This window comes from Bos javanicus, chromosome 14, assembly GCF_032452875.1.
Source record: "Bos javanicus breed banteng chromosome 14, ARS-OSU_banteng_1.0, whole genome shotgun sequence".
In the NCBI taxonomy this organism is placed as follows: domain Eukaryota; kingdom Metazoa; phylum Chordata; class Mammalia; order Artiodactyla; family Bovidae; genus Bos; species Bos javanicus.
In genome coordinates this window covers 4431494-4456890 of record NC_083881.1, presented here as the reverse complement: position 1 = coordinate 4456890, position 25397 = coordinate 4431494, and the positions used below count along the sequence as shown (strand labels likewise).

The window sequence follows — 25397 nt, the reverse complement described above, 5'->3', positions numbered from 1 at the left end:
TGAGTACTTAGAAGAATATCTGGCAAAGAATGAACATCTCACAAATAACAAGGGCTTGTATTACAGCAATACAGAAAAGGTGCATGTATGCTACTTTATAGATGTGGGAGGACAGATGACAGAGTTCTAACTCGCACAGAAAGGACAGGTCAGAGAGCCCAGAAGCTAGCATGATGCTGGTGGCCTTTGTACTGGTAACCACACCATACAGACACTGTCTCCCTTTTCTCTGTACTAAAGAGATCAAGGCATAGAAATGGGAGGTGAGCCAGAATCCCATGTCCCTACTCTCTTCCAAATACAGGTGATTTTTTTTTTTAATTTTTAATTTTAAAGTTTATTACAGACTTCGCTTGAGGGGATGAGTAATACTGGTTTTGTTTTTAATTAGGTTTTGTGTTTTTGGCTACATCATGTGGCATGCAGGATCCTAGTCTCCTGGCCAGGGACTGAACCCATGCTCCTGGCACTGAAATTGTGGAGTCTTAACCACTGCACCACCAAGGAAGTCCCTAAATATGGGTGATTTTGATTTTCAGTATTATAGACAGAGCCTTCAAATGATATGAATAGGCCACTTGAAAACTGTATGTACTAACGAGGATTCTGCAGACAGTAGATTCTTTAATTAAGGTAACTGGAGTCAATACCCATCATTACAATGCAGAATATCCTGAAATATCCAACATTTGAAAATGCTGAATCTTTCCATTAAAACATTTATAGCTTTGACACTTTCACTTTCTAGTATTTAACTTCCATTTGTTCTTCATTAAAAGCAGTTCTCCAAACTGTATGTAATGTTCAGCAATTTTGCCAGCATTTGGCAAACTGGATGCTTAATATTTAATCTAATTGAGAGCAACATTATACAACTCAAACTGAACAAGCAATTTAGTTGTCAGATCATCATAAAAACCCCAAACACCTTTCTGATGAATGTCTTTATTTTTAAAGTCTAGTTTGAAGGAAGGCTCTGACTTAACTAAATAACTATCCATCAATGCAATTGGATGCATATCAAAGCTCTTTAAAAATTCCCAAACAATTGTATGTGTGATATTTTAAAAACATGAGAGACCACGTGTTGAATGAAATGAGCATGCCCTCCATTGTCAGGGTCAGTCTGAATTGACATGTTGGCGTAGCAGATTTTAACCTCATCAGGGCTCCACTCTGCATATGAAATCACTGAATCTATCTGTTAAAAAATTTGGAATGAGATGCCATCCATAATACAAGATTGATGACAGATTTTAGTTATGTAATAAATCAAGAGCCTGGTAGATATTAAGTACACCAGATGGCCACTCCATAAATAGTAGATACAATGAATAAATAATAATGATGACTATTATCACTATCACAGTTAATTCTATTATTTTTATTAATAATATTTTAGTGTTAATATAATGTCATCTCATTTCTCCTCATAATCAGATCACGCTCAAGGGTTACAGGAGGCAGGCAGTGGGAGCAATGGGAGAGGTTAGTTCCACTCTGGGCATTATTTCTGATTTCATATAATTCCTTTTTTGTTTCACTTGATGCCTTTGATTCTTAAAGACTTGACTCCCTGATCTGGCACGAACATCTTTTGGGAATTGGATTTTAGCTTGTTCAGGATCAAATACTGAGGAGGTTTATCTCCCTTGAAAATTGCTGTTTGTGGATTTAAGCAAAAGAAGGGTAGAAAAAGAAGTGAAAGGAAATGGAGTGCAAAGGAGGGAAGGTTTGCTGAGCTCAATGAGCAGCAGAGAGAAAGCCGCCAGCTCCATTGAGCTGGAACCCATGCAGAGGTTGGCACCAAGTAGGCACCATGCAGAACAGGAGGGCTTTGATGGGTATGAATCCCTCACCAGCCCTGGAGACCAGTGGCTGGACGCCTGGCTCTCAAGCTCACTCCCAGTAACTTGACAAGTAGGCCCCCTGGGTTTGTTATGAAAGCCACTCTAATCCAGAGACCAAAGCCTGGGCCCTCTGCCCATGGTTTCCCCTTGCCCTGACTTCAATTGTCCAGACACCAGCCTGTTCTGACCCTGAATCCAGTCTCCCATCCCCACCTGCCAGCATCTATATACCCTTCCCCTCACCAAACCCAAGTCACAGATCCCCTAGGGCTGGCCACTCTCTGCCTCTCAACAGAAAGAAAGAAAGTGAAGTTGTTCAGTCATGTCCAACTCTTTGCGGCTCACAGGACTGTAGCTTACCAGGCTCCTCATCCGTGGGATTTTCCAGGCAAGAGTACTGGAGTGGGTTGCCATTTGATCCTAGTAAATGAGAGCTATTCTCTTTTTACAAACTACTCCACCATTTCCCTTATGCAAATGTTATTTTTAGTAATACTTCTACACCCAGCCAAGAGAAATTTTCAAGAAGAGTTTGGGTGGTTTTAACCCTAATTATGGTTGATATTATTACAAAGAGCCATTATCTTAGAATGAAGAAGAATACATCTGGTCTTTGTTGCTAAATCATATCTGACTCTTTGCAGCCTCAGGAACTGTAGCCTGCCAAAGGCCCTCCATCCACGGAGTTTTCCAGGTGAGAATACTGGAGTGGGTTGCCATTGCCTTCTCCAGGGGATCTTCCTGACCCAGGGATCAAACCCAGGTCTGCTGCATTTCAGGCAGTCTATTTACCAACTGGGCTACCAGGGAAACCCAAAGTAGAATATACATACATAAAATATTCAGCGTGGTGCCCAAATCAATCATGCATATAGTTTCTTCAAGAATCAATTATTGGGTGTTGTTTCTGGGCTAAGCACTAAGCAGAATGTTGTTAGAAAGTTTAAAAGATTATTGGTACATAATTTCTGGATTCAAGTCCCTTGTAGTTGAGTGTGTGAGGCAGCACACAGGTGAATGGTTTTGGTGCAGCTTGGTGAATGCTGTGATAAATTTGTGTATAAATGCTACAGCAACACGCACACATACACACACACACAGTATCTGTATCGTTCTTGGTCAAGTCAAGAAAAAATGCCATGTAAGAAGTGACCCTATAATTTAAAAGACATAGTCATATTTTTTTTTCAAGGAGGATGAAAATTCCAGGCATGTATGTGAAAACTCAAGTAAAGGAAGACCTTTGGCAGAAGTGAAAAAAGAAAACACGATTTTAGCACAGTGCACACGTGGGGAGAAAGCTGAAGGTGAGTGCAGATTGAAAGATGTAAAATAAGTGAATATGACGCCCCCTCTTGTTTGTCATGATGATGCGCTTACGGTCCATCATCTCCAATCAGCCTGGGTGAGGCGAGGAGAGAGAAGAGGACCAGAAGGTGAGTGACAAGTGGGACGCTGAGCGTTTTCCAGGTAAAAGGGCATCTGCTCAGGCGGTAGAAGAGGGATAAGGGAGACAAACTAAGACTCCTGGAGTTTGAAGGAATCAGCCACTGATGAGGATGCAAGGGAGAAGCAGTCATAGGTGATTCTGAGGTTTCTGGTGACTCACTCAGATAAGCAACACAGAAAATGTGTTTGCGTCCCCAGAAGATGACCCCAGCTGAACAGACGTAATGGCTAAGAGCAAATCTCTAGGGTTATACCAGCGTGGGCTGAAACTCCAGCCCCGTCACTCACAGCCTACCTGGACTTGGGCCGGGTGCTTATCTCTGTAGGCTTCAGTTGCCTTGCCTGTAAAACGAGGGAAATAAAAGGCAGCTTCTTCATAGGCTGCAAGCAGAGAGTGTATGCAAAGGCTTAAGACAGTGCCCGGAAAAGATATTTTAGTTAATATTATTAGTATATTTTAGCTAATATTATTCTATTAATTCACAGAAAGTACAGAGTCTGATCTGAATCTTAGTCATGGAGCAAAACTCCTTACACCTCTATGAATTCCCTGCCATGATCACCAAGACAACTTACATAGCAGACAGAACACTGAATGCAGTCTTAAATCCAACATCTAAAGTTTACCAGATGGACAATCCTAGGCAAGTCACTTCTGCTCTCAGGGCTTCAGGGTCCCTGTCTATGAAAGGGGTTCAGGAATCAAAGGGGTGTGATTGGCCGCTAAGTAAAACAGGATGAAGGGGCTTTGGGACAGAGAGCGCACTATGGTACTCAAGGATCACAGTGCCAAGACTCAAAGCATCGACGATAAGTCTCAAGAAGTGTAGCTAAGGCACCGTGGGAAGTTCTCAGGGGCTCTCCACCCTCCAACCCTCTCTCCCTCCCATGAATGCATCAGAGCCTACAGGCAGGGCTAAGCCAAAGTTGGAGTGCTCCCCGAAGCCTCCAGCTGATACCCTGGCAGCCACAAACAGGCATCATTTTCATTGAAAGTTCTCTTGGGAAAGACAATGAGATCAATATGGAACAGGACTCTGTGCTACCCAGAGGCAGCAGCCAATGAGGCAGAGAGGATGGCAGAAGTCAGCGAGGAATGAGATTCAGTTCCAACAGTTAGTGGAGCAGACTCTGTTAAAGTGAGAGGTATGGTCTCGCTCCCCGGTCTTGGCCAACCCAATACCATTCACTCAACAGTGGCTATGTGCCCATCGCTTTAAATACATTAACCATGAGAACAACCCACAGGGGCCAGCATTATGCTCAGAACCACAATTTAGTTTAGTGAAAAACACAAAGAAGAGCAATCACTTCAGAACTACATACAGGTGGTTTAGAATTATGTTTCAAATAAGTGCCCTTAGGAAAAATGCTTGGCCTCTCAGATCCTTAGTGTCTTCATCTATAGAATGGGATTCATAATGTGAAATGTTCATGGATCTTACAAGGCTCAGAAGAGACCCTGTTTGCAAAAATTGAACATTCTGTACACCATACAGTACTTGCTCAATAAAAATTCCTCTCCGGTTTTACTGGGTTTCTTACTTCCTATAGTATGCTATAGCTGTTGAGTCTACACTGCAGAAATCCTGTTCAATGACATGCCTCCCCAAACAAACCCATATACACACACACAAATAAAGTGTTTCTCATAAGACTACGCAACATCGCCAAGAAATATCTTACCAAACACTGGCAACATGCCCTTCAAAAAAATTAAATGGAACCAAACTAGAAAATAAAACCATTTATAAAATCCCAATGACAAACATAAGTTGAATGAGTTGAACACATTGCAGGCGATGATAAATATCATTTGCTTACTTACCAAGCTCACTCAGTGTACCTTATATGAGCAGATGCCATTAATAATCACACAGCTGAACACTGGTGATTTGGTCTCCATGGGAACAGAAGGTAATATCACACCACTGTTCTTTGATGGATCTTTTATTATTTCAATATTTGAAAAGTGATTTTTCAAGATGATAGAAACTATCAAATATATTCAATTATGCATAACACTGGAGATAGAAAGTATGGAGTTTTGGAATATTCCATTGGTCCTGCTCATTTTTCAGTGAGAAAAAAGGGACACTGATTAGGAGAACAGGCTGATATGTGGGGGGAAAACATCACAATATCCAGTTTTCCTGTAATTTCTAGAACTGCTGAGCCTGGAACCTGACCTAGGCAGCTTTCATCGTGGCCTTGAACTCCAGGCTTCAGTCGTATTACAAAAACCCACCAGGCACCAGTGAAGGTTCAGAGCACTGTAAACGCAGGGAAAACCCTCAGCAATCATATGGTGGAAAGCACCAGATCTGGTTACACATTGGAGATGGAAGACTGAGAAAATACCAAAAAAGAGTTTAAGGGAATAAATGGGAAAAGCTATATATACCATTCCCAATTAGCCAAAAAAAAAACCAGAGTTGTCTTTGAATTTTTTTCTCCCGCACCCAGATCTATTTATTCTCCCTCCAAAATTCCTCTCACCCTTTCCACTCCTCCTCCCATTTCCTGGGGTAATTACCTGGGGGCAGGTTCTTTCCTGGATTATTGCAAGGCCCCTCTGCTTGTTCACCTGTTTCACCCTTTCCCTTTAGGAGCCATCAGCTGACAGGCACACGGGTATGATGTGCTCGTGATAAGTTGTTAGTAGGAACCAGTACATGTATAGCGACTTATGGAAGGCTGATCTTGTACCTTGTGCTATGTCGCAGGCTTTCGTATATTAACACGTTGATTTCTCATTCCAAACCTATACATTTTCCATATTAATATTATTTATATTTTACAGATGAGTTTAACTCAGGTATAGAGAGAATAAGTAAACTGTCTAAAATTGCACACACACATATACACATACACACACACACACACTCACGCAGAGAGTCAAGAATGCAACATTTGCAACCTGGGTCCAGAGTCCAGGGCTCATGGCAGATACTGCAGACACTTAAACAGGTATATATTTTGAAATGCTAGGGTTTCCCAAAGATGATCATATATAACAAGAGTTCTCTGGCACGTAGGTGAATCATCCTAAACAGGACATAAACAAGACACAGAGAGAGTAGAAGAGCAATCACTTGCTCTATTCATTTTTAACTCTCATCACAATTATAATGTATGATTTAATAATATAATGGGCTTCCCTGGTAGCTCAGATGATAAAGAAACTGCCTGAATTGCAGGAGACCTGGGTTAAATCCCTGGGTCAGGAAGAGCCCCTGGAGAAGGAAATGACAACCCACTCTAGTATTCTTGTCTGGAGAATTCCATGGACAGAGGAACCCTGGTGAGCTGCAGTCCATGGGGTTGCAAAGAGTCAGGCATGACTGAGCAACTAACACATTTAACAGTTAATGATATAATTGTTTATTTAAAATATATACCCTCCACTAGTGTCCTGCTTGTCCGTGACAGAAGGAGAACACATGGTTAGCTGCAGTCTCACTAAAAATGACCAGATACAGGAATACGGTGAGATGGCCAAGTTACTGATTATGTTAAAGAATTAAGGAACAAGTATTACTGTTACTTTCCTGACCAGGGCTCTGAATCTCAGAAGGTTTACTGACTTACTCAAGAACAAAAGCTAATAAAGGTCAGAGTCCAATTTAATTATGGATTTCTTAACTCCAAGTCCAGGGCATGCCTAAGAGCCAGAACATAAAATGATTCTTTTCAGTAACTCTTGCCAAGTCTTTAACTCCTCAATGAGTAGTTATGCTCAAATTATGGTTTTTGTTTTCTCAGATGGAGCAATTATGATTACAGAGAGGTTTGGGGAGCATTCCTGCTATATTTAGGAGGAAGAAACATTCTATAAAGCTGCGGATGAGGGTGAAGCAATAGGATGGGCAAGGTGTGGCAAGGTGGCAGGCTGCTGCCATGAACATGAGATTCTTATGCACTGTGGACCAGGTGCCTACATGGGCAATTTCCAAGGCCAGGCACACCAGTGTTAGACACTCTCTGCCACACTGGATTCTCTTCTGAAGCTTTGCACTTGTGTGACCTGAGCCTCAGATTCCTCGTGTCCAAAGTACAGGTGATGATTTAGCTCAGAGGGTTATCATGGGCATTAAATAGGATAAAGCATAGAAAGCATCAAGAGCCATGTGACCAGGACTTCCTGGTGGTTCAGTGGGAAAGAATCTGCCTGCCAATGCAGGAGACACAGGTTTGATCCCTGGTCTGGGAAGATTCCCCGCGCCACGGAACAACTAAAGTTGTTTGCCACAACTATTAAGCCTGCGCTCTAGAGCCGGGAGTTGCAACTGCCGAACGCACATGCTACAACCACTGAAGACTGTGAGCCCTAGAGCCTTTGCTCTGCAATGAGAGAAGCTGCCACAGTGAGAAGCCTGCATACCACAGCTGGAGGGCGGCCCCTGCTTGCAGCAACTACAGAAAAGCCCGCACAGCAAGGAAGACCCGGCACAGCCCAAAATCAACTAATTAATTAAAAGAGTCACGTGACAATGGCTGTGCACGTAGGGTTCTTTCTGGGGTGGGGGCACCTGTTGGTTTGAAATGATACAGTGAACAGAAACTGCCCCCAATACTTGCAATCTAGAAAGTTGAAGTCTCATGAGAGACTGGCTAGACAAAGAGCAATGACAATCAACTACAAAGTCTGTGATGATGAGAATGAGCAAGAAGATACTGGGGTCCAGGAAGGGCCTCCTAATGCAACCTGGGGTCAGAGGAAAGAGTGGAAATTGGAGGGAAGAAATGCTACAATCAACAAAGCCTAATTAGAATATGCAGAATCATAGATGTTAAAGCTTGGGTTGCCTTCTTCATGGACTGGACCAAATATCTCAATTGAAAAGGGAGGTCATTGAGCTTTGCCTCCAAATTGAGCACTTGTGTGTATACATTATCCCAAGCTCAGAGAGGTGATGAACTCAAGGACTAGAGTGACCCATCCTGGGTTTGTGCCCAAGTGAGCCCAACTCCAAAGTCTGTACCTTCTGGTTCATTCCAGGAGACCTCCACTCAAGGATACACCAGAATCAGGGGAGATTTTTTTAAATACTGCTCTCTAAGCCTTACTCTGATTGAGCTAAATCACAGTCTCTGGAAATAAGACTCAGAAAACATCATCTTAAAAAGAAGTGCTTCCCAGGAGATTCTGATGTGCACTCCTGGTTAATATAATAACTATCGCCAACTATAGGCCCCAGGGAAAGGCACTCTCTGCCTGTGACCTGGTACCATATTCAAGGTTGTTTACTGACAATAAGCTACTAAGAAGTGTGGATAGGACTCCCCTGGTGGTCCAGAGGTTAAGAATACACCTGCTAATGCAGGGGACATGGGTTCTGGGAAGATTCCAAATGCCAAGGAGCAATGAAGCCCTTGCCCCACAGCTACTGAGCCCACACTCTGCAATAAGAGTGGCTGGAGCACTGCAACTGGAAAGTAGACCCCACTTGCCACAACCAGAAAAAGCCGCACACACAGCAACAAAGACCCAGCACAACCAAAAATACAGGTAAATAATGCATTTTTTTAAAGTGCAAATATCCTGAACTTCTGATGTCTATACTATGGTAACAAATATAACTGAGAGCTAAGCAGCCATGGAGCTCGACAGACATGAGTTAGCAGTGGACAGACCCACGTTTGACAAGGTGGGTTTGACAGGCTGAGCTGAGCTGGACACTCTTGAGCCAGTTTATTGGGGGCAAGTGCCATGTATGTCAGCTCTCACATTGCCCATCCCAATTTCACTTTCTTCCTTTTCAATGCAAGAGCACCTTCAGTCCAGGGCGAGCCTTGGAGAAAGGAGGAAGGTGCAAAGAGGCTAGCTGGGCTTGCAAGTTCTGCCTGAATTGCAGCAAGAGGCCCTTGATCACCCTCCAGTTACCAGGACTCTCTCCAGCCATCTGCCTGCAGCACCTGCTCCTCCTCGGCCAGCACACATCTCAGACCAAAGACAGAAGCCTGGGCATCAGGAAAATAAGTGTGCACTGCCCTGCTTGTTGGCTGATTGCATTCAAACCAGAACACAGTGACTTTGGGGGGACTGCTTCATCTTTCCTGCAAATATAACCACACGTGGCTGTGCAAGTACATGTGTGTGTGTGTGCGTGTGCGCGTGCATGTGTGTGAGCGTGTGTGCACACACCACACTCACCTGGGCAACAGTGTCACCAAACAGTCAATCAGCCGGTTGCTGTGTATTTTCATTACTGGAGAAAGTTGCTTAAAGGAGGGTCACTGGGTTCACGCCGCCGTGCGCTCTCAGCATCACAGCTTAGGGTTAGGGCATCTGCTCCTAGTCTCTTCCATGTGCTCTTAAATCTGCTTCATTTCTTTGATTTTCTGCCTCCAGGTTTCTCTTAGGAACTAAATGGAAGTTGACTTGAAGGTTTCTGGGTCGATATGTGGGAGATTTGGAGCACTAATCTGATTTCTGCCCCCAGTCACTGTCACTTTATTTATATATTTATTTATTTGGGCTGTGCTGGGTCTTCATGGTTTTGCAAGCTTTCCTCTAGTTGCAGGGAGTGCGGGCTGCTCTTCACTGTGGTACACAGGTTTCTCATTGCGGTAGCTTCTCTTACTGTGCAGCACGTGGGCTTCAGTCGTTGTGCCATGTGGGCTCATGAGCTGCAGTTCCTGGGCTCTAGAGCATGGGCTTAGTTGCTCCGAGGCATGTAGGATCTTCCAGGACTGGGAATCAAACCCTCGTCTCTTGCATTGGCAGGTGAAGTCTTTACCACTGAGCCAACAGGAAAGCCCACTGTCGTTTTATTTAAATGAGGAGTTTTCTTGTCACACAAAGTTTTTGTTTGCTTTTAAAAATAATCATCTTAATGTTTGTGTTCAAAGAGAAAGAGATTTTCGAGCTTTGCCATTCCCCAAACTTGTGCACAGACTCTCTCTTCTTTTCCATGTGTGTTTGGAAGACACTTACTTCCTCCCGAGCTCACCAGTTTTCTGTAACACCTCCTCAAACAGAGCCACATGCAGTAAGATACGCTGCTGCTAACTTTCTGTTTTCCAACCTCTTTCCCCAGAGCAGAGGTTCTCAACCAGGGGAAATTTGGCCTCCTGGGGGACATCTGTCAATGTCTGGGGATATATTTGGTTGTCACAACTGAGTAGCAGGTGCTGGGGCATCTAATGGGCAGAGACGAGGGATATTGCCAAAAACCCTGCAACACACAGGACAGCGAAGAATCACCCACCCCCAGTGTCCCCAAATGTCCCAAGTATCAAATGTGCCGAGTCTGAGAAACCTCCCTCCAGAGACACATTTCAGCAAGCCTGTGGTCTGCCTTCCAATTCTCAGAGGTGAGAGTTTACCAGATGCCCTGCCACCTGGAACATGGGTCCTCACGGGTCCATCTTCTCGTATCAAAGTCTCCATTTCTAGATTGTGGATCGCTAAGATCAGTGCCATGCATTTTCGGTTTTCACTGTGCCTGACACATAGAAAGGAATACGTTTTTCTTAATACTAACTATATAACAAGAAACCGCTACATCTCAGTTTCTTAACATTATTTTTCTTTTCTTTCTGTTTTCCCAAAGTCTGATAGAGCTCAGAGACTCTCCTGTGTGGGTGTCTCTAGATCCAAATTCTTCTGTTTGGTGCCACTGCCCTCTTAAACACATGACCACTGAGGTCACCATGGAAAGGAAAGAAAGACCAGATCATCAAGCAAGATGTTTTAAGAGTGGGGAAAGAGGCCTGTATCACTTCTGCTCCCATTTAACCAGAATCTAGTCTTAAGGCTTAAACCTAATTCCAAGTATGCCTGGGAAATGCAGTCCTTAGAGATGCCTAAAAGAATGCAGTAAAAAGGAATGAAATTGTGCCACTTGCAAAACATGGATGGACCTAGAGACTGTCACACAGAGCGAAGTAAGTCAGAAAAAGAAAAACAAATATTGCATATTAACACATACATGTGGAATCTAGAAAAGTGGTATAAATGATCTTACTTGTAGAGCAGAAATAGAGACCTAGATGCAGAGAACAAATGTAAGGGAAAGAGAGGGGTGAGATGAATTGGGAGACTGAGATTAACATATACACACTATCAATACTATGAGTGTCTATGAACACTATGAATACTAATGAGTGTCTACTCTACTCAGGGGTCTGTAGTGGCCTGAATGGGAAGGAAGTTCAGAAAAAAGGGACGTATGTATAACACATGGCTGATGCATTTTGCTATACGGTAGAAACAAACCCAACATTGTAAAGCTACTATATTCCAATTAAAAATTAATTTACAAAAAGAATGAAGGGTATGTGGGAGCATCTCTGCAGTTTCCTCCAGACCTCCACCCCACCCAACTCCAAGGTTCTGCATTTCCTGATTTAGCCCATCTGCATGGGTGGGCTCTGCTGGGGTCTCACAGCATAGACACTAGGGAAATCAGTTCTAGAACCTCCAGCTTCTGGCTCCTGCATCAGCGTCCCTTCCATTAAGACCGCAGTAAATAGAAATGGCCTTCTCTCTGACATCAAGACTTCCTTTGGAAGATATCTGCCCAGCTAGACGTCAAGAAAGAACCAAATGAATAACTACTCTGCTGGGCAACGTCAGTTGCAGGCCCTTGTCATCTATCAAGAACCAGCTGAGAGAAGTGGGTCCCACAAATCCATTAGCAGTGAAATGCTTTATGTTCAGACCTTGTTTTCACATTCACACAATGCTAAATATATCCTGGCAGAATGAGAGCCAACACCCAGCCAATTGCCTCTGTGGCCAGAACTGTGTCCTCCTCTCTAATTCGCTCATTAGTATTTGCAGTGGTCAAGCGTTTGGTCTCCACTTCTTATGGCCCCCAATTTCCTTGATGTAGACCCCCCCCACCACGACCTGTCATTATCTCCACAAAGAGGGACAAAGGTAAAGTACCCTGGACACTGTCAGCTCAGTCCCAGGGTCCTTAATTCCTGTTCTGCTTAAAATTCTGGTTATTGACCAAGTCTGTCATCTGTTTCCTCAAGGGGTGACCTGGTTTCACCCTGAGAAAGGAGGGTAAAATGTCCTTGGAGTGATTTAATTTTGAATATTGAGATGAATGACTATGTCCTCATGGAATGCTTTGAAATGATGGAACAAAAGAGACTCATTAAACAGTTATTACTTTCAGGCAAAATGAGAGAAGTATGCTTAAAGTGCAAATGTAGGACAGACAAATCAGCAGCTTATGGTTATCTGGGTTAGTCAAAGAAAGCTTCACATAAAAGGTAATGACTGAATTGGGTTTTGAAGGCTAACTAGGAGTTCTCTGGATGGAGGGAGTGATGGGAGGGGTCAGAGAAGGATATTCTGGGCAGAGAGAATAGAGATAAACATTCCCCTTTTGTGAGATAAACATTCATCTTTTTAAATGTAACTCCTAAATTCAGGTGAGGAAACCTTCCTTTTTCTCCTTTGCCTTTTGCTTCTCTTCTTTTCCCAGCTATTTGTAAGGTCTCCTCAGACAACCACTTGGCCTTCTTGCATTTCTTTTTCTTTGGGATGGTTTTGGTCACCGCCTCTTGTACAATGTTATGAACCTCCATCCACAGTTCTTCAGGCACTCTATCAGATCTAATCTTTTGAATCTATTCATCACCTCTACTGTATAATCATAAGAGATTTGATTTAGGTCATACCTGAATGGGCTAGTGGTTTGCCCTACTTTCTTCAATTGAAGCCCGAAGTTTGCAATGAGGAGCTCATGATCTGAACTACAGTCAACTCGCAGTCTTGTTTTTTTTGCTGACTGTATAGAACCTCTCCATCTTTGGCTTCAAAGAGTATATAACCAATCTGATTTCAGTATTGATCATCTAGGGATGTCCATGTGTAGAGTCATCTCTTGCATTGTCAGAAGAGAGTGTTTGCTATGACCAGTGTGTTGTCTCAGCAAAATTCAAGTAGTCTTTGCCCTGTTTCATTTATCCAAGGCCAAACTTGCCTGTTACTCTAGGTATCTCTTGGCTTCCTACTTTTGCACTCCAATCCCCTATGTTGCAGCTTTCCTGTTAGTTTAAATAGTAAAGAATCCACCTGCAATACGGGAGACCTGGGTTCGATCCCTGGGTTGGGAAGATTCTCTGGAGGAGGGCATGGCAACCCACTCCAGTATTCTTGCCTGGAGAATCCCCATGGACAGAGGAGCCTGGCGAGCTATAGTCCATGGGGTCGCAAAGAGTCAGACATGACTGAGCGACTAAGCACAGCTCCTATAATGCAAAGAACATCTTTTTTGGTGTGAACTCTATAAGGTCTTTTGGGTCTTCATAGAATCATTTGACTTCTTTTGGCATTAGTAGTTGGGGCATAGACTTGGGTTACTGTGATATTGAATAGTTTGCCTTGGAAACAATCCCAAGATTGTTCTGTCATTTTTGAGACTGCACCCAAGTACTACATTTCAGAATGTTTTGCTGATTATTAGTCTTCTGCTGACTACCATTTCTTCTAAAGGATTCTTGTCCACAGTAATAGATATAATGGTCATCTGAATTAAATTTGCCCATTCCCATCCATTTTAGTTTACTGATTCCTAAAATGTCAATTAGGGTCACCTAAAATAGGAAAAGGAGTACGTCAAGGTCATATATTGTCACCCTGCTTATTTAACTTTTATGCAGAGTATATCATGAGAAACACTGGGCTGGAAGAAGCACAAGCTGGAATCAAGAAGGCCAGGAGAAATATTAATAACCTCAGATATGCAGATGACATCACCCTGGCAGAAAGTGAAGAGGAACTAAAAAGCCTCTTGATGAAAGTGAAAGAGGAGAGTGAAAAAGTTGGCTTAAAGCTCAACATTCAGAAAATGAAGATCATGGCATCTGGTCCCATCACTTCATGGGAAATAGATGGGGAAACAGTGTCAGACTTTATTTTGGGGGGCTCCAAAATCACTGCAGATGGTGATTGCAGCTATGAAATTAAAAGACGCTTACTCCTTGGCAGGAAAGTTATGACCAACCTAGATAGCATATTCAAAAGCAGAGACATTACTTTGCCAACAAAGGTCCATCTAGTCAAAGCTATGGTTTTTCCTGTGGTCATGTATGGATGTGAGAGTTGGACTGTGAAGAAGGCTGAGCACCGAAGAATTGATGCTTTTGAAGTGTGGTGTTGGAGAAGACTCTTGAGAGTCCCTTGGACTGCAAGGAGATCCAACCATTCTAAAGGAGATCAGTCCTGGGTGTTCTTTGGAAGGAATGATGCTAAAGGTGAAACTCCAGTACTTTGGCCACCTCATGTGAAGATTTGACTCAATGGAAGACTCTGATGCTGGGAGGGATTGGGGGCAGGAGGAGAAGGGGACGATATAGGATGAGATGGCTGGATGGCATCACTGACTCGATGGACGTCAGTCTGAGTGAACTCCAGGAGTTGGTGATGGACAGGGAGGCCTGGTGTGCTGCAATTCATGGGGTCACAAACAGTCGGACACGACTGAGTGACTGAACTGAACTGAACTGAAAATGGATTATTCTAGCCATTCACACTTGAGTGTGAATCAAATTTACTAACTCTCTTTATTAGGAACTTAGCTCACAACCGAGTTGTAGTGATCCCTGACCAACAATTATTTTGTTGATTACTTGTAGTGATCCCTGACCATCACTTATTTTGCAAGTCTCCCCATTCGAATTCAATTGCAGTTCTGACATCCATCTATCTTTCTTCTCTGCTCAACTCACCTCTTCATTGCCAAGGTAATTGTTCTGTTCTTTCCTGGACCATTGTGCTGGCCTCCAACCTTGCCTCTCTGGCCTCAGCTGTAAACTCTACTCCGATCAGTCCTCTACATAGCAGCAAGGATGACAACCCATCCTGTCATTCCAATCCCTGACTTGCCATATTTTTGTGGCTAAGCTAGCTGCCAGGGTTCCTAATGATCAGACCACTGTGACCATCCCAGCCCCATGTCCGTCCACAATGACCTCCCTGGAGTCCCCAGATGGACCCTGCCCTCTCACTCCCTGCCCGTAGCCCTGCTAACACTCTTCTCCAGCCCTCCTCTCCCAGCTACAATCGACAATCCACTCATTTTGACTCAGATTAGAGATGCTTCACTCTGAGAAGTGTTTCGTGACTGTTTTTGAGTTCGGGAAGCTTGACCCTCCTTTGTGCCTCCCTAGGAGACCCCCAGCCAAAGACTGACCCCGTGTGATGTGGGGTCCTCATCTCTCCCTTGGCTGTGCTTGTCTAATCCATCAGGGGGGTAATGAAAATAGGTATTCTATAGAAACATGCTAAATAAAGTAATACGTAAAAACTCCAACAAAGGATATTCTCTCAAAAAAAGAAAGATGGACCACATGCTTTGGGAGGCCCCTAGCAATGCCTAGCTTTGGAAGATGGAGGACTTGGGAGGCCACTAGTCATGGCAAAAGGTGGATCTAAATTCAGTCTTGCATCCTGAGTACCTTCTAGTTGAACAAGCAGATTCAATTTCCTCCTGCAAAGAAGCCTGCCCTCAATTACTGATTTTTTTTTTTTTTAATGAAAGTGAAGTTGCTCAGTTGTGTCCGACTCTTTGTGACCCCATGGACTGTAGCCTACCAGGCTTCTCCATCCACAGGATTTTCCAGGCAAGAATACTAGAGTGGGTTGCCATTTCCTTCTCCAGGAGAGCTTCCCAACCTAGGGATTGAACTCAGGTCTCCTGCATTGTAGGCAGACTCTTTATCATCTGAGCCACTTTAGTTTTGGCATGTAGGATCTAACTGCCTGACCAGGGATCGAAATCAGGCCTCCTGCATGGGAAGCATGGAGTCTTAGCCAATGGACCATCGGGGAAGTCCCACCCCAGTATCCTTGGGACCAACCCCCTGACCCCATTACATGTTTCTGCAGAGCTACAGCACCGTAGATGACCCTTTCTTAATGTTTATCTTGCATGAAATTATTTTTTCAGTATTTTTTTCTGGCCAGATTGTAAATTCCATGAGACTACAGATGGGGCTAATTTGTTCATGGTGACATCACTCAACCTCACACTTGAGCATTAACTAAAATACTATCTGAAAAAGTACACACAGAATGGCTTCGACTTGAGTTCTTCAAAAAATATTATTATTTGCAAAAAAGGAGCCAACATTAATATAATTATTGATTCAAGAGATACCTGTGTTGAATGCTTGATGCCAAGCGTGGCAGACGTGGTCCCTCACTTACTAGAAGATTAAAGGAGACAGGCAGGTGAATAATAATTCCAAGTGGACAGAAGGCAGGGGTCAGATGCAGTCATTCCTGGGCTCATGTGCCAGGCCTATCAGGGACCTTCTGCCTGGTGCTGAGCTATTTGCTGAAGTTGTTAGACCTTCAGTTTTCTCAATTATAGCATGTGAACCTATGCAGGGAGCTGAGAGACAGCATATTAAAAATATCCAACAAGAGCCTAACACGGAGAAGTGTTTGATATATTTAACTGGTACAATTACGTTAGAAGGCAAATGTGATATGTGGTGTCATGATTTCATCATCCCTGGAGAACAGGATGGGAGAGAAGACAGTAGAGAGAGAGGGGTATGCCAAGGGGGAGCCCCCTCTCCCATCTGAACCAAAAGCAGAATTTACAAAGTGAGCAGTTTTCTTCTCTTGAGAGTCCTTTGGACTGCCAAGAGATCAAACCAGTCAAGCCTAAAGGAAATCAACACTGAATATTCATTGGAAGGACTGATGCTGAAGCCGAAGCTCCAGTACTTTGGCCTCCTGATGTGAAGAACCAATGCATTGGAAAAGGCCCTGATGCAGGGAAAGATGGAGGGCAAGAGGAGAAGGGGACGACAGAGGATGAGATGGTTGGATGGCATCACCAACTCAATGAGCATGAGTTTGAGCAAACTTCAGGAGCCAGTGAAAGACAAGGAAGCCTGGTGTGCTGCAGTTCACACGGTCACAAAGGGTTGAACATGACTTAGCCACTGAATAACAACAAAAGACAAGAAGAAACAGGCTCAGAGAGGTGATCTGACTTGCCCACGCTCTCACAGTTCACCCGTGGAAGAACCTGGCCTACCAGGTTTTCTTCCTCCAAATCTGGTGATATTGCCTGCGTGTCCTGCTGCATCCACATCCTGTAATTCACTCGGTATGTGTTTATTATCTTTTAATATTTATTTGGCTGCATTGGCTCTCAGTTGCAGAACCTGGACTCCAGCTGTGGCTAGTGGGCTCAGAAGTTACAGCACGCGGGCTCAGGTGCTCTGTGGGTTGTGGGATCCTAGGTCACCGACCCAATATCAAACCCGAATCCCCTGCACTGCAAGGCAGATTCTTAGCCACTGGACTGCCAGGGAAGTCCCTTGGTATGTGTTTACTGAGAGTCTGCTGCACTGGACCCTGATGACGCAGTGAGGAAACGCAAGGCAGTCTGGGAAGGAGGGTACCATCCTCTCCTTTCGTAGCTGACACCTCCCATCATGCCTTGACTCTCTGGAGAGGAGCAAGGCATCTGAAAGCAGGCAGTGTGGAATAAAGCAGCTCTTCACTAATGAAAAGGGTGGTGCATAAATAATCAATACTGTAGACTTCTGCACGAAAAGCCCATTTCCACTGATTTATATCCTCTTTTAGAAATAACCTGTACAATTATATTGCATCCATAAGCAGACTGATGTAACGGAAAGCCCATCATAGCCCAGGCACCATTTAGCAACCTACTATTTAGTCCCCAGGATTTTAAGGAAATTAGATAATCATTTAAATGAGACTGCTGAAACTGTTTGGCAGAGAGGGAGAGGGAGAACACAACAGCGTTTGCCAACTTAATTCTCAAAATAGTAGAAAGTGGACTTCCCTGGTGGCACGGTGGATGAGAATCTGCCTGCCAATGCAGGGGGCATGGGTTTGATCCCTGGTCCAGGAAGATCCCATATTCCCTGTGGGGTAGCTTGGCTCATGCGCTACAACTGCTGAGCCCTCCAGAGCCCACGGGCCGTAACCACGGAGCCCATTCGCCACAATTACTGAGGCCTGCACACTCTCGGGCCCATGAGCCACAACTAATGAGCCCCTGTGCTGCAACTACTGAAGCCCACGCGCCCTAGAGCCTGTGCTCCACAGCGAGAGAAGCCACTGTGGTGAGAAGCCTGCACGCCACACGTGGAAGAGTGGCCCCCACTTGCAGCAGCTAGAGAGAGCCAAGGAGCCAATGAGGGGGACTCCCCTGGTGGTCCAGTGGTTAAGACTGCCCTGCAAGTGGGTGACGAGGCTTCAATCCCTGGTTGGGGAACTAAATCCCACCTGCCATGGAACAGCTAAGTCCACATACGACAACTAGAAAGTCCAAGCACCTCCATGAAAGATCCTGCATGAGACAACAAAGATACCAGCTAAGACCCAATGCAGCCAAATGAATACATAAATAAACATTAAAAAAATAATAATCCAGTGAGGTCTCATTTCAACTCAACTGTGCCTCCAACATTAACTGAGCACCTGTGATGTGCCAGCAACTCGGATGGACCCCAAGGGCAACAGAAGGGACCGCACCCCACGAGCTGGGAGCCGAGGCTGCCGTGTTTGTTCACCCTACGTCACCATCCTTGTGCAGAGCCTGAGGCACGGGAGGCGCCTGATGATCACCTGACTAGTGAACAAACCAACAGCAGTGTCTCTCCTTACGGCATCCTGATGAGGTGTTAACAGTAATAACAAGCGTCCATGTCTTACCCTCATAACTCCGGATCCCCACAAGAGGGACCTGAAGATGCTCACAAGGAGCAAGGGTGTATTTAGAGCAAAGGGTACAGAGGAAAGAACCCAACAGAAATGGAGCAAAAAGGAAAAAAATAAAGAAGAGCACAGTGCATCTGGGAGAGGGGAGATTTCCACATGGAAGTCAGGCCTGTGCCTCAGTTTCCCTCCACGTGCCCACCCCCGACAGGCACACGCCTCCCATCAGTGAGGGCGGGGCTGTCAGGCCACAGAGCTCAGCACAGAAGGACTTGCAAAGCCACGCACATGTGTGCACGCGCCGGGTGAGCACCACGCCCTTCGAGGAAGATGCTGCTCTTCACTTCTCAGTGATCCAAACAAAAGGGAGCCAGCATTTCCTCTCAAGGACACACGTCCCTCCATCTGGGGAAGCACCTTCTAAGGGAAGTGGAGGAAGGAAGGCCTTCACGTTGGCGGCTGGCGTGTTCCTCTGAGGCACAGTCCTCTGCTCGGGCAGCATGTCTTCTGTGATCGCCGCCGGTGAGCACAGGACTGGCGAGGCTCAGAGCACCAGCACGAAATAGATCTGTGGGAAAGTTAGAGGCCTAACCATCTCCCGACTCGGGCTTTTGATCTCTTTCATCTTGATGTTCTCAGATTCTAGGATCTCAGCCACTCATTCACTCAACAAAGCCTTCCTGAGCATGTGCCCTGTGCAAGGCGCACCCACGGGAGCCAAGCAAACATTCACCTGCCTGGGCAGAGCAGACGAGCCCAAGCCCTTTCTCTGGTTACCATCAACCTAGTGGCTGATTAACCGAGGGGCTTCCCTGGTGGCTCAGTTGGTAAAGAATCTGCCTGCAATGCAGGAGGCCCCGGTTCAATCCCTGGGTCAGGAAGATCCCCTGGAGAAGGGCATGGCAATCCATTGCAATATTCTTGCCTGGAGAATTCCATGGACAGAGGGGTCTGGCAGGCTACAGTTCACAGGGTCACAAAGAGACATAACTGAGCAAATAATACTTTCAGTTTTTCAGCAGCTTAAGATGGGTGGGGAGTTGGCATGAGGCTGAATTAAAATGCCAGCTTGGCCCCTGCCCAGCTGTGTGACTTTACAGATACGGCTTAACCTCTAAGTTTCTTCAGTTGTCAAAGGAAATAGGAAACTGTTTTGTGGAAATGGATGGAATCCACATGCATCAGTGGTTTAATAGAGTATCTTGGTGTAAAGCAGGCATTCAGAAATGTGATTTCAGGGACTTTCCTGGTCGTCCAGTGGTTAAGACTGTGCTTCCACTGCAGGGGGTGTGGGTTCGATCCCTGGTCTGGGAAGTAAGATCCCACATGCTGCACATTGAGGACAACAAATAAAAGCAGAATTTAAAAAAAAAAATGATTTCAAATGATAAGTATCACACTTTTCACTTGGAAAAGTGGGAAAAAGTGCTCCTTGGAAGAAAGGTTATGACCAACGTAGACAACATACTAAAAAGCAGAGGCATTACTTTGCCAACAAAGGTCCGTCTAGTCCAGGCTATGGTTTTTCCAGTAGTCATGTATGGATGTGAGAGTTGGACTATAAAGAAAGCTGAGCGCTGAAGAATTGATGCTTTTGAATTGTGGTGTTGGAGAAGACTCTTGCGAGTCCCTTGGACTGCAAGGAGATCCAACCAGTCCATCCTAAGGGAGATCAGTGCTGAATATTCATTGGAAGGACTGATGCTGAAGCTGAAACTCCAATATTTTGGCCACCTGATGCAAAGAACTGACTCATCTGCAAAGACCCTGATGCTGGGAAAGATTAAGGGCAGGAGGAGAAGAGGATGACAGAGAATGAGATGGTTGGATGGCATCACTGACTCAGTGGACATGAGTTTGGGTCCATCTGGGAGTTGGTGATGGACAGGAAGGCCTGGCATGCTGCAGTCCATGGGGTCTCAGAATCAGACATGACTGAGCAACTGAACTGACTGACACTTTTCACACAAACATGGAATTTAAACATTTTAATTACTCCTTTGCCTCACACACTAGATCCCATGACCCACTGAGGGTAAAGACTGAGTTTTGTTCATTTTTGTCCCTGCGGCACACAGAGGCCAGCAGAGCGGAGGACTAGCAGATAAGTGAACAGACTCCCAGATTCCGCCGCCCAAGGAGGCGGGGCTCTGAGAACGAGGGGAGTCCTAACGTCTGTGTCTCTCCACAACGTGGCTCTTCCTCCCCCGGGCAGTGGAGTGACCCCACTTCTTTCAGCGAGAAGAAAGTGAGTGTGCCCGAGCTCCTGAGGAAAAAAGGCTTTCTCCCGACTGTGAGTCACTGGATTCCTGACCTTCAAGTAGAGTCTGTCAGACCCTGAGCACTGACGGTCAATTTTACGTGTCCATAGGGCCCATCCGTGGTACCCAGATAGGCAGTCAAGTGTTATTCTAGACGTTTCTGTGCAAGTGTGTTTCAGAAGAGATTCACATTTAAATCATGATTTGAATCATGGGTAAAGGTTATTCACACAGCATGGGTGGGCCTCGTTCAATCAGTTGAAGATATTAAAAAAAAAAAAAAAAAAAAAGACTGACACACACATTACCTGTCCTCCCCACTCTAAAGGAGAAAGAAGCCGGTCGTTCAGTCAGCAGATGGCCTTTGGACTCAAATTGTAACTGTCCCCTGGGTCTCCAGCCTACTAGCCAGATCTGCAGATTTTGGACTTGCTGGCCTCCATATTCACATGAGACAATTCCTTAAGATAAGTCTGTCTATCTCTCTGTCTCTTTACACATGTGTATATGTGTGTGTGTGTATGTACACATGTGATCTTACTATCCTATTGATTCTGTTTCTGTGGAGAATCTGAATACACTAAGCACAAGTCAGGTGTCCTCAGTTACACCAGGAAGTGTCAGGGTATCACAATATAAGAGACCACAGCGAGGACTCAAGGAGGCCTCCAGAGTGATCTCACCCAATCCTCTTTCTGATATTGAGAAACCGAGGCCCAGAGAGGGCAATTATCTGGCTCAGGGTCACACAGCGGGGTGGAGCGGAAGCCAAGAACAGGGAACATCTAAGACCCTCCACGTCCCTCCCACACGACAACACAAGGCTCTTGAGGTAACATTCAATTTAATTATGTGGACAAACGCAAAGAAAAATAAGACCAGCAGAGGATTTTATTGAGCACTTTTGTGCCAAGCTCTCCGCTGCAGGATTTTATATGCTTATTTCATTTAATCTTCTCAGCAACCCTGCGAGGCAGGCATTAGTATCCTCTTTGACAGATAAGCCATGAGTGGGAGAGGGAAAACAGTTCCCCTGGGGCAAAGCTGCTGGCCTTTCTGGAGGTGGGAGGGGAAGGGGATGCAAGCTGCAGCTTCAGCCCTAAATTGGAAGCCCTCCTTGCTTAAGATGCTGCAGGAAAGAGCAAGGCTGCAGGACCAGAGACGCCTGGGCTCCTGGGGAAGGAGGCGTGTCACGTCATGGCAACTCTCACCCCCCGAGGATTTTTCATGCCAATGACCTTACTTTGCTGTGAATCTCTAGTTCCTGCACATGTCTCTGCACACAAAGGCTTATTTTGAAGGGAACACCTGTTCCCTAATCGCTCCAGCTGATGCTGCAATCTCCACAGATTGTGATGTTATTTGCTAATGCACTGGGCTTCTCGGGGACTTGAAGGCACAGCCCGTGAGGGAGGCGGGGGAGTGGATTTTATTCCTTGCTTGGCAGCCCTTGCCTTGCGGGGGGCGGGGGGGAAGGCACAGGATGGGCACGGGGCTCTGAGCCCACATAATCAGATGGGACCCAAATGGAACTGGTCCTGAAAATAGCCCATTGAGCTGTGAGCAAGTTCACCACTGAGCACCCACCAATAAGCTATTTTATCTGACTCTTGTGAAAGACAGAGATGTCTTCTTTGACACACATCCCCAAAAATAGCCAAGAAAAGAATGGAGGGGGAAAAAAAAGATACTGTATCTTGCGCCCGCTGTGAGCCTATTTCTGTACTAAAATCCTTTCTAAGATATAGGTATTGTCCCATTTTAGACTGAAGGAGCCTAAATTTTTACAGGGTGAATAGAGTCCGCCACATCACAAAGTATTGAGCAGAGCAGATATTTGAAAGCATAGCCTTCTCTCTGCCTCATCACTGCAGTGATGCTCGGCCTCTCCAGATGTAACAGAATCAGACAGGCGGAGATGATCTACCCTGTTCCTCATCCCAAGCCACACCAGGTCCAGGGCTTCTGAACAGTTCCCTCTTAGCATCCAGGTGTCCATGGAGATGCCTCACTCTCCCCCTGCTCTCTGTCTGCCATCGTATAAGGCAAGGAACCCCTCTGTGACTCAGCTCTCTCACTGCTCAGAGTTCTATATGAACATGACCAGGTACTTGGATCAGTCATCCATCCAACACACACCTCCTGAGGGTTAACCACATGTGCCAGGCATGGTGCTGGGCCCTAAGGATGTGGAGTTGAAGGCACTGGGCTCTGTCCCCAGCTGTCTGGAGCCCAGTGGAGGAAAGACAGAGATGCCTAGAGTTGACTGTAGAGAAAGCATTTGGGAGGGAGAATTTCTTGCTAGGAGATCAGACAGCACTTCTCAGAGGGGCATTCAAGGATGTGCAGACAGGCACCCAGGAGTTCCTTCAGGACAGACACCTGATCACCATCATACCCTGTGCTCCTGTGGTCCCAGCAAAGGCTCATGTCTGGGGATAGAAGTGTCGTCAAAGATGCATTGAATTGATCTACAACCCCTGATATGCCCTGATGTTCCAAACCATGTTGCCTGGAAAACAGAGTCTAAGTCGGAGATTTTCAGGTGGGTCTGCTGGGGAGGTCTCAGAGGCAGAGCATATGCAGGAGTGAGAAGCAGCATGGGACAGAGGGTGAGGCTGGGCTATGATATGGTCACGATAAAGCCTTCGGTCAAGCCTTGGGGGGTCTGGAGCAGGGATGGAACTTTTTACCTATTACAGCAACGAACACACATACTCACCTGCGAGGTTATTGAGTATCAGCAACCCCACTCTACAGGTGGGAAAACTGAGGCTCAGAGAAGTGAGCAAATGAAGGATGGAGCCAGGTTTTGAAATGAGCTTATGGTCAAAGGGCTTTTGAGGTTCCACATGGTCCAGGAGGGAAAGCCTCTTACAACATGTCCCATGACCTCCATGGAACCATATTTTTCAAGGGGCCATATGACAGGGGTACCATGTGAAGACCCTCCTCTCTGCCACTACCCTGGGGGCTGGCATTAGGAATATGATTGATAAATGTAGCAGCCAACCAAAGAAGGAACGGATGGGTCAACAAGAGATAAGGATGGAGGGAGCAGAGAAACTCTATATGCAGCATCTGAAATGAACAGAAGTCTCACAGAACAGACACAGCCTGCCAAGTGAGGTCTGCAGTCTTGGGGCCACTGCCGCACGCAGACGTTACCTCTGAGGAGGTCGGCTTGCAGTATCCAGCTCCGAAGACCAGGTTTTCCAGGGAAAGGCTAGACTGCTCTGGTCCTGTGTCTGGGCCGCCTTTCCCAAGCCAGGAGCCTCTTCCTGGGCGAGTAAAACTGTAAAGAAGTGAATTGAAAGAATTGAAAATGTGTCTAACTTTTGACAAAGGATGTAAAGGAAAAGATGGTGCCATTAATTCCGCCTCCTTGACGCTGTTGCTGGGGAGCCTGAGATAAGCCATTTAGAAGAGATAGTAGGTGGTCCTAGAGGTAAAGAACCAGCCCGTCAATGCAGGAGACACAAGAGATGTGGGTTCAATCCCTGGGTCAGGAAAATCCCCTGGAGGAGGGCATGGCAATCCAACTCCAATATTCTTGCCTGGAGAACCCCATGGACAGACGAGCCTGGAGGGTTACAGTTCACGGAATGGCACGAAGTCGGACACAACTGAAGCGACTGAGCACGCACACACAGCTCACCCCCGAGGGATGCTTGGGTGGGACATTTATGGATGCCACCAGGACAAGTGGGTGTAACTGGCACATGAGCTTTGGGGCCAAGGATGTCACACATTCCACTTTGTCTATAAATGCCCACAACCTGCTTGATGAGATGCATGGAGGCAGAGGTGACTTAACCAAGGGGAAGGCAGCATGGGATATTGGGCAGAAAGACAAGGGGAGGCTCCATCTGATGTGGTATGAGTCCTACAACTACTCCTGTCATTGGTACAACCCAGAGTGAAGTCCTTCAACCCCCAGGCCCCTCCTGAACCTCTGTTCTTCTGTGGGAGAAGGGAAAACAATATCCACCTCCACGACATGACCACACAGAAGTTTCATAGGATCGTGGATGTCAAAGATTTTCACTGTGTCAACACTAGTTAGAAACTGTGTACCTGTTCCACAGACAAAAATACAGACCCTGCTCAGCTCTGCAAGTCATCACAAGATTAACGAGCACAGAGAGATGGTAACCA

At 45.6% G+C, this 25397-nt stretch overlaps 1 protein-coding gene across 5 annotated transcripts in view; it reads right to left on the bottom strand.

The window, feature by feature from the left end:
• Positions 1–25397, bottom strand: part of FAM135B (family with sequence similarity 135 member B) — a 263682-nt gene that overhangs the window by 55960 nt on the left and 182325 nt on the right. For all 5 annotated transcript variants that reach the window (XM_061438529.1, XM_061438527.1, XM_061438530.1 and 2 more), the window contains exon 7: positions 24408–24534. In XM_061438529.1, the coding sequence (XP_061294513.1) occupies positions 24408–24534 (127 nt within the window). The remainder of the gene's footprint in view (positions 1–24407; positions 24535–25397) is intronic.